Source organism: Cottoperca gobio, chromosome 8 (genome assembly GCF_900634415.1).
Source record: "Cottoperca gobio chromosome 8, fCotGob3.1, whole genome shotgun sequence".
Lineage (NCBI taxonomy): Eukaryota > Metazoa > Chordata > Actinopteri > Perciformes > Bovichtidae > Cottoperca > Cottoperca gobio.
The window spans coordinates 15,696,170-15,705,503 of record NC_041362.1 but is presented as its reverse complement, the minus strand read 5'-3'; the positions used below and the strand labels follow the sequence as shown (position 1 = coordinate 15,705,503).

General features: G+C 40.7%; 1 protein-coding gene across 1 annotated transcript in view; it reads left to right on the top strand.

Moving 5' to 3' along the window:
- The first annotated feature begins 2,256 nt into the window (after window positions 1-2,256).
- LOC115012738 (carbohydrate sulfotransferase 12-like) overlaps window positions 2,257-9,334 on the top strand; it is a 9,168-nt gene continuing 2,090 nt past the window's right edge. Inside the window, exons 1-5 of the mRNA XM_029438520.1 lie at window positions 2,257-2,328; window positions 5,036-5,693; window positions 6,466-6,618; window positions 6,782-6,961; window positions 7,962-9,334. The exon at window positions 7,962-9,334 is cut by the window's right edge and continues 2,090 nt beyond it. Of these exons, the coding sequence (XP_029294380.1) occupies window positions 5,328-5,693; window positions 6,466-6,618; window positions 6,782-6,961; window positions 7,962-8,510 (1,248 nt within the window). The 5' untranslated portion in view covers window positions 2,257-2,328; window positions 5,036-5,327 and the 3' untranslated portion in view covers window positions 8,511-9,334. The remainder of the gene's footprint in view (window positions 2,329-5,035; window positions 5,694-6,465; window positions 6,619-6,781; window positions 6,962-7,961) is intronic.

Genomic DNA, 9,334 nt, shown 5'->3' with positions numbered 1-9,334 from the left:
ATCAGGAGTGCCACACCACCATGCACAGATGGTGTCTGCAGCTGCAGCAACTGGTTTAAGAAACTGTCAGATCAAGAAGTACCCAAATGAATCAACACATCAGACTTCTAAAGTCAGGCAGTCGTTTTAGGGATAACATTCAGATCAGTCCTTGTCATTTAAGGAAAGACAAGCCAGGATACAAATATATAAGTAGGTGAAGACATAAAATACACAATTATTTCAAGTTCTCCATAATTATCCTGAGAAAACAACTTTTTTGCGATCTCGAGATAACAGCATTGAAAAAACAATCACAACAACAACATTAGTGATGTAAGTCAGTGCTTCCTGAACTTTTTTAATATGAAGCAATATCTCCTTGTGACCTCTCGTCACCAGTTCATCTTTTATACTGTAAGTCAGGGGTGTCAAACATGCGGCCCGCCAGAGGGTCCAATCCGGCCCGCGGGATGACTTTGCAAAGTGTAAAAATGTGTTGTTTTGATCATAAAGTAAAAGCCTTTGTAGACACACTGTGATCAGTAAGTTGTAACGCACATGTGTAAATGATAAACTCATACTATTGTTGAAATTGCACCTTTTTTTCTTAAGAAATTTCAGGTTGTTCATAATGTTTTGTAAAAAGATTAAGTTTGAACATTTTCAGTATGTACTTGTACTTTTTTGCACTAAAACGAAGGGAAACATTTGGAGTTGTCGTTATTTAAAGGTTATTATGCTGTGATGTTACTGGTCCGGCTCACTTGAGATCAAATTGTGTTGTACTAAAATGAGTTTGACACCCCTGCTGTAAATCGTAAGCAGCTTGGTAAAATATATATTTTATTTTCTCACATTTCATTTGACTAATTATCTTGAAGAGGGAAAACGATGCAGCTGAGGTTTTGTGTATCAGAAATCATTATCTTTATACATGAACGTAACATTAACTGTTGGCTGGTGTTAGTGTGAGTTTTAAGAGGCCTGTATAACATTTTGGTTCAATCATGTGATTTGAGTTTTTGGTGGCGTTGATCTTTTATTTTGATATCATCATGAATTGTGCATTGAAGCCTGTGTCTACTCTTTACTCTTTGCACTGATGCTGTTGATTGTCAACACAGTATTTCATGCAAATATGCATTATATAAGTTTAAAATTGGCTAACCGTCAACATAATATCCTCCAAGCTCACTCATTTGAATACCCAGCTGTGAACTTTAATCAGTTAGCTGGATAACATGAAACTCCTTCCAATCTGAAACACGGACATGATCTGTGGGTTTATTCATTAATGTTATCCATAACTCACTAAACCTCCGTGGGTTCTGGTGACTTTGTTGATTTTCACAGCTTAGAAATGTGTATTTAGACTGTTTTTCCTCCAGATGGTCCAATTTGACAAAAATGGGATGGCCAGAGGGGGATTTAGAGTAACCTGTTTGTGCTAGATAATCTCCCCATCAGGGTGGAAACACATCCATAGGGCATATGAAGTATTCCCATAATGCTCGTATCTGCCACATATTGTGTATAAGAAGCCCAAAGCACTGTAACAGCCTTACTTTGGTCTAAAGGCTATTACTACATTTTTGTATGCATGTAGTGAAATACAAAGGTTAATATGTATACTACTTTGACATCTACTTTCACCGTTTTGTATGGTAAAATGTCATAATCCTCATCAAAAGGTAATATAATATATGAGTCATAAACATGATACAATGTAAAATGATTATATACATGATATATATGTCTCTCAGTGCTTATAAATTATGAAATATTATCGATTGCACCTTCTTCTTCCGGAGCTGTGCCGGTAAGGTGAGTATAATTCTGGCTTGTGTGTGTGTGTGTGTGTGTGTGTGTGTGTGTGTGTGTGTGTTACAAAGTGAATCAGCTGCTCTGTAGGGGTTCCTTGCTGTGTTTGATGTCACAGGATGAAAGAGTTCACAAACAATAGGATTTATCAGCCTGCGGAAACAGAAATAGACGCAGATCCCCCACAGCAACATTTCCTTATTGTCATTCTTTTGGTGTAATTTTGAGTGGAGATGACATTTGCTTTTGCAGGTATAGCAGGTTATTTTCAGCACGCTACTCGGGGGGAGGGAGGGGGAGACTGTCTACATAAATCATCCCTGAATAGCGACATGCTATGCTGGAGCTGACCCAGAAAAGTGAATTTTTCCCCTCATGAGCTCACTCTGCAGGAACATCAAATACAACCTCTCGCGGTGCTTTGCGTGCTCCCGCTCCATCTCCAAGAAGAAGAAAAAAAGGACTCGCATCACAGGCAGGCTCAGCAGCTGACGCGGCGTTGGGAGCTCGCGGACACAAAAAGAGGTGAGATGTGTTGTTTTTTTAAACTCGTATTTCTTATTATTAACAAGAAATGTTGAAAGTAACGCCACATTTCACCGCTCTCTGTTTTGTTTCGCTTGTACCTTTGCTCCAATGCACTACTTTGACTCCTGTACGGCTACATGCACACTGACAGCGTATAGATCAAATCACAGGCTGCACGGAAGGAAGCTCGTTGTTTTCTCTTTCTGCTCTGTATTATCTCCACGTAAATGTGACTAAAAGCTCCACGCGACGCTTTAATGAACCGAACCACATGCCGAAAGCCTCCCGGTGTGAGGAACAGCCCGTTCCCGCGGCGCTGCTCTCCCGTCAAAGGCTACATTGTGTCCGGTCTGGCATCCGCTGGCGGCTGCTGCGGACAGGACGGTGAGATGTATCTGTCGTCGGGAGAACACAGGCTGCTGCTCGCAGGCTTTTTCTGTTGCTTTGTCACCGGCGTTGACGTTGTGGTCAACATAACAAACGTGGACCACCAATATCTGATCATTAATAGCCTGCAGCGTGACTTTAAATTACATTGAGACTTTTTAAAATCATCATTTGTCCACTAAAATCTTAATTTGTAAAGTTTGTCACTATAGACGATAAAAATAGTGGATTAAAAGATAGCCTACAATATATTTTTAGTGCTGAAAATCAATCTGCAATTATTTTTCCTGATTTAATTAATTGTTTGAGTCACTCATAAAGCAACAATGGTTATTATTTGAAGCATTTTGAACTTCTTCAATATGAGTATTTCTGCTTTTCTCACATTTTATATCATTGTAAACGTAATATCTTTAGGAGTTTGGACTGTTAGTTGGACAAAACAAGACATCTGAAGACAACACCTTGCAACAGGCATTTTCCACAAATTATTATTTTTATTTTGTTGCCATTTTACAGTCAAAAAGCTTTATTTGAATAATCGATTATTTAGAATAATCTTTAGTTGCAGCTCTGCAATGTTTCCTCTGAATTGTAGTGGAGATTAAGTAGAAATATTCAAATAAAGTAACTTTTTAATTGTGCGAAATTAGAGTACTTTGTTTTCTTACTTTTATTTGAGTAAATTCACTTTCCACCTTCCACCACTGACAGAGCATTTTAATATCTTCTGCCCCTGATACGTCTGATTTAATGTACATTATGGGACAACAGTTAAATCGTTGGTGTGCAGAGAGGAAAAGGAGTTTAGTCTTTAGAGAGGGGAAAGATGATTTTCCATGTCAATGATCCCCTCTCAGCTTCAGGAAAGAGGAAATAATATGAGGACTGTTGCACGAGAGCTCCAAATTTAGAAATGTGTCGGAATGGAAAAGCGACGCCCTGCGACTTTCAAACTGCACAGGAAGGAGAAGAGAGACTGGAGATAAAGTAGGAATTAAGAAACATGGATTGGGATTGAGATAAACCGCCGGTAGAACAGACACAGGCCATCTTTCTGCAGTAAAGCAAAAGGCCTTTTTCAGCATTGCACGAGTACAGTAGCCTTCTATGTGTTTTTGTACATGCAGAACGTATCTTGGTAAGGTGTGTAAAATATTTTCTATTGGCCCTCTTTCAAAGGCTGCTAACATAGGGGCTTTTATTACTTCAGCTCAGTATTTAAGTGTGCTGATGCTGTACCATATAGGAATCCTGGTATGGGTACAGCGGGATACTTGTGCAATGCAAAAGTTATTACTTTATGGTATGCAGAGCCCCCTGGCATGCACACATTTGACAAGCACTTGTGATTTTACTGCTGTGAGTGGGAGTTAAGTCAACTCGGCGAGGTGAAGGAGGTTCAGTTAAAATATTTGAAGCCAATAAACTGTCAGACTTGCCCACATATTGCTCTAGTTTTCAAGCTCTTTCTATTAAAAGAAGAGCAACTTGAGTTGTTGTTTTTACCTGATAGACTGGATGCTTTTGTTAGTTTGAAATTCTGCCTCACATTAACATGTTTAGTGATACTGTAGCGATTATCAAAAACACTGCAGGATTTTTTATCAATAGTTACTGAAACCTAAACCGTCTGTTTACTTAATTTGTTTACCTAAAGAATCCTACAAGCATTTTTAAAAACATTTTCATACCAATATAGACAAACGTTAATTAATTTGCTCAGATTGCACAATAGCAGTGTTTTGATGTTGCTTGTTACATGTCTGTGATAAATGCAAATGCAGATCAAACTCGTCTAGAAAAAGTCCTATTATTCCAATTTTATGAATATGATGGTGTTTTCTTTATACTATGACCGTTTTCCTGAAATAAGATTTTAAAAAATCTCAATAATTCGACTTGCTTACAGTATCAGAGTAAATCGTGATCAATTGAATCGTGACCCCTGTATCGTGATAGTTATCATATCTCCACATTCTTGCCAACACAGTGCTCTATTGAATAGGAGGAATTCAAAAAACACAAGGAATTCAGCATCAGTCGTGAACACTTGAATTATCTCCAAAGTGTTGGTCCACAGCCTTAGTCTAGTATTATACTTTACATGCACCTTGGTTTGTCATTACGTGTCTTTTTTTCTCGTTGCTGCTGAATTCCCTGCGTTTTTGTGAGTTTATCCGCGTGTCTGTGATCCTTCTTGTTGTATGCTAGCCAGTGATGAGACACGCTCATAGTCTGATTTTAGAAACGGAGGGTGTTTATTTGACTCTGAGAAGGATGGAATATATAACGCTGGACTTCTCTCTGTCCGCAGGGCGCTGCAGGCATGGAGCAGAGGTGAGAGTTGACCCATGGATGTCCAGTTACAGTCCTGCAGTGCAGCAGCATGATGAACCACCACAGACTCTGCTGTAGCTGCCATCTATCTATCTATCGCCATGGTGAGAGAGAGCTCCTGGACCTTGACTCTGTTGCTATGGTGACCCTGTAGCAAGAACCCTATGACTCCAATCTGTTGCCCCGGTGATCACATAAAAAGACCCAGGTAACTATTTCAATCTGCCGCCATGCTGCAGAGACAAGTCGTGTAGCAAGCAACATACACCATGGGGACTTCCAGGATGTTCCGCATTTTTGTCTTCCTGGGCTCGGCCTTCATGATCCTCCTGATCATCATTTACTGGGACGACGTCGGAGCCTCCCATCTGTATTTGCATACTCCTGTGTCGCCGGGCCCCAAAATCCCGCACCCCCCTCATCATCAGCAGTCTCACACTTCCCGAACCCCGTCCTTCCTGTCCGACATTGATGCCTTCGTTAACCAGTTCTTAGAGCCGGGAACTGGGGAGCCCACAGACCCCGCCCCCGCCGACACAAGTAACCAATCAGAGAAAGCAGAGGAACGGTACGTACCGCGCCGAGAGTGGAAGATTCACCTGACTCCAGTGGCAGCCGAGCTCCGTGAGAGACAGGTTAATATCATAATGAATATTATCATTATCTTTAATAGTACTTGTAGTATTAAATGTTTAATTGTTATGGTAGACTGGGTTTATTGAATGCATAAGCAATTTTTACCCAACAGGAGAAGTCTAAATAATCAATATCATATGTAAACGCTCTACAATAATTCATAAATAATATTAGTATACCAGTGAGCTAGCTGCATGCATAAATAATGTGAACCTAACATTTATTAAAAGTAGCTCATCAAGACCAAATCATTCGTGATTTGTTAGTTTTCCACATCAACATTTCTATACCTTACTTTGAGAAATAAAATCATGTTGTGCTTACACAAGCTTACATAAACTAAGTTCAACAAATGTCAGATGGCACAAACTTGCTAAAATAAAAATAAAATAAAATACAGTCAAAAACTGCCAAATTTCTATTTAAACACCCACGTCCCACCCACACAGGTGTTTACACTTACCGTATTTTACCTAACAGACCTTCTTCACCGCAGACATTTTTGACTTGTTACAGTGGGAAAAGCACAGGTGTTAGTAATGACACTAACGACGGCTCTGTTGTACTCAGTGAGTCAGCATGTACAGCACCAGGTGCCTCAAATCAAAGCAGCTAAATGAATAAGTAAACAAGGTGATGAACACCACACCTTTTTTACTTGTACATCAAAGAGTCGAGGCTTTTGAATCTCCTGAATGTCTCCTTTACTTGTGCATGATGAACATCTTATCATTGCTAATAATAAACTTGTCTGTGCCTTACCAAAACCAGGAGCAGCGGCGGAGATTGCTTCAGGAGATGTGCGCTAATGACAGCGTTGTGTTTCCTGGCAAAAACCGTTCGTTTGACGACATTCCCAACAGGGAGCTGGATCACCTCATTGTGGACGACAGGCACGGTATCATCTACTGCTATGTTCCCAAGGTACGCAAACGCCTACTCGTTTTACTGCTTTGTTGATATTAAGTTGAGTTTACTTATGACACACACACTAAAATATCGCCTCTTAATTCCAATGCTGTTGAATAATTCCACCTGTAATAACTGAATATTGACTTTAGACCTTCACATGTGCTTCCCCTCTTAGGTAGCGTGCAGTAACTGGAAGCGCATCATGATAGTTCTCAGTGAAAGCCTGCTGCGGGACGGTGTTCCCCAGAGAGACCCGCTGGCCATCCCCAGGGACCTGGTCCACAACAGCAGCATGCACTTTACCTTCAACAAGTTCTGGAAGCGTTACGGAAAGTTTGCAAAGCACCTCATGAAGGTTTGTTCAAACGCTTTAACGTAAATCATATTATTACATACTAGTTTTAGTTCACTGTGATTCTCTCCCTCCCACGCGTGGACATCAGTTTTATTATTCTTTTCTTTTCTTTTTTTTAATGGACTTTATACAATTGAAACCTGTAAAACACAACTCTTCACATGAGAGGCTATATAAAGTATAAAACAATTATAGAATAACAATCTGTGACATATTATAAAGCATTACAGTACACAGAAGAGTGTATTGTCTTACCAACAGGGAAGATAAATAAGACAGCAATTAAAAAAAAAGGTAAAGAATAAAATAAAGATAAAAGGGGTAGATGCCTATAGAAATGGCCGTCTCTGTAGAGGCTCTGTCTGAATTCTATCCCCAAGTATAATTAGGTGTGAATAAAGAGTATATCGGTTGCAGTAATTTATAAAAGGTGATCACATCTTACCCTCCTGTCTTTTTTTAATGAGAATTTTAGTTTCTCGAACTCTAAGTTCGTCATCGCCTCTCTCATCCAATTTGTATGAGTAAGGGCTGTTGCCTGCTTCTGGTGAAGTAATATTAATCTGCTTGCCAGCAGCTGACGGAGGTTTTTAGAGACTTGTTTTGGTGGAACTGCAGAGGCCCCGAATGACGCAGAGGTCACTTAAACAAGTGAAACTAAACCAAACCGATGTCCCTGTGTTTCTCTGGCCACAAAATCATTTAAAAAAGTCAATACTATCAAGTCACCGCACAGTGAACCCTTGTTTCTCTATAGAGTCCTCTGTCATCTCCGTAAGCTCGTTATTAGTTGCTCTATTTCTTCTTCTTATTCTTCTTATTCTTCTTATTCTTCTTCTTCTTCTTCTTCTTCTTCTTCTTATTATTATTATTATTATTATTATTATTATTATTATTATTATTACTGTTGTCATTTGCTTCCACCATCCCAATGAATTTCCTGTTATATGTATGATAATAATATGCTATGTGTTCATACTATTTCTATTAATTTTTGAAGGTGAAGCTGAAGAAGTACACCAAGTTTATTTTTGTGCGGGACCCCTTTGTGCGCCTCATCTCCGCCTACCGGAATAAATTTCAGCTGCGCAATGAAGACTTCTATCGGCGCTTCGCACAGGTCATGCTGCGCCGCTACGGCAACCAGCCGACACCTCCTGCCTCTGTGGACGAGGCGTTTGGCGTGGGCATCCACCCCTCCTTCTCCAACTTCATCCAGTACCTCCTGGACCCTCAGACAGAGAAGGAGATGCCCTTTAACGAGCATTGGCGGCAGGTGTATCGCCTTTGCCACCCGTGCCAGATTCAGTATGACTTTGTGGGCCACCTGGAGACGGCGGAGGACGATGCCGAGCACCTGCTACGGCAGCTCCGGGTGGACAATGTGGTGGAGTTTCCCACCTCCCATAGGAACCTCACAGCCAGCAGCTGGGAGGCTGATTGGTTCAGCACAGTGCCCGTGGAGGCGCGGAGAGAACTCTACAAGCTGTATGAACCTGACTTCAGGCTCTTTGGCTACGACAGACCAGACTCGATCCTCAATGAGTGAACGGACCCGGCCACGCACAGACAATATGCTTTTTATGTAATGAAAAAATACTTTAACACCTCCTCGTGTTCTGGGCTTTGCAGATGTGTCCTCTTGTGTGTCCTACACTGAATGTGCACATTATTAAGGACGCTCACAAAGCACAGTACCGAGATGAAGCCAGGTTAATGACCATTATTGTTTTATTTTCAAATCACAAAGATAACAAGAAGCACACAAGGGATATTCATGCAGATATGAATTGTGGGAAACAGGATGTGCCCCTAACATGTTGTACTTTCAGTGTAGTCTGAAACTCAGATCTCCACGTCGAGCACTCCCAACGTTGATGTCACGCCTCGCCTGTCAATTGTGACTTCACACGTAGCAGGACGCTGAAGGAAGGTCACCGGTGTGGGCGGTTAGTTAAAACAAAGTGATACTAGATTAGTTTTCATCTAATTTATTTCACATTGTGTAAGTGCAATGCTTATGTCAAGCATGAAAGGGATTTTTATGTAAGGGTTAAAAATAAAAACCAATGACGGCTCTCAACATCAGAAACAGGTAGAAATATTTTGCACCTCACACACAGATGAGGCCCTGACCAGACGGAGCGCTTTTTAGCAGCCTGGGGCGAAAGTGAAGCTTTTTGCTTTGCTGAGCACCTCGCGTTTTTACAGGAGCTCCCTGAACGCCTCAAGTTTGAAAGTCTAACTGAGAGCAGAAAAGCGTCATTTGCAGTTTTTATTCAATTGTCCAATCGAATTGAGAGGCGGGTCTGCTGTGGTGGTGACATCATTAGCTAAGGCAACCTATTTGTTAAAGTTATACTTGTTAGCCAG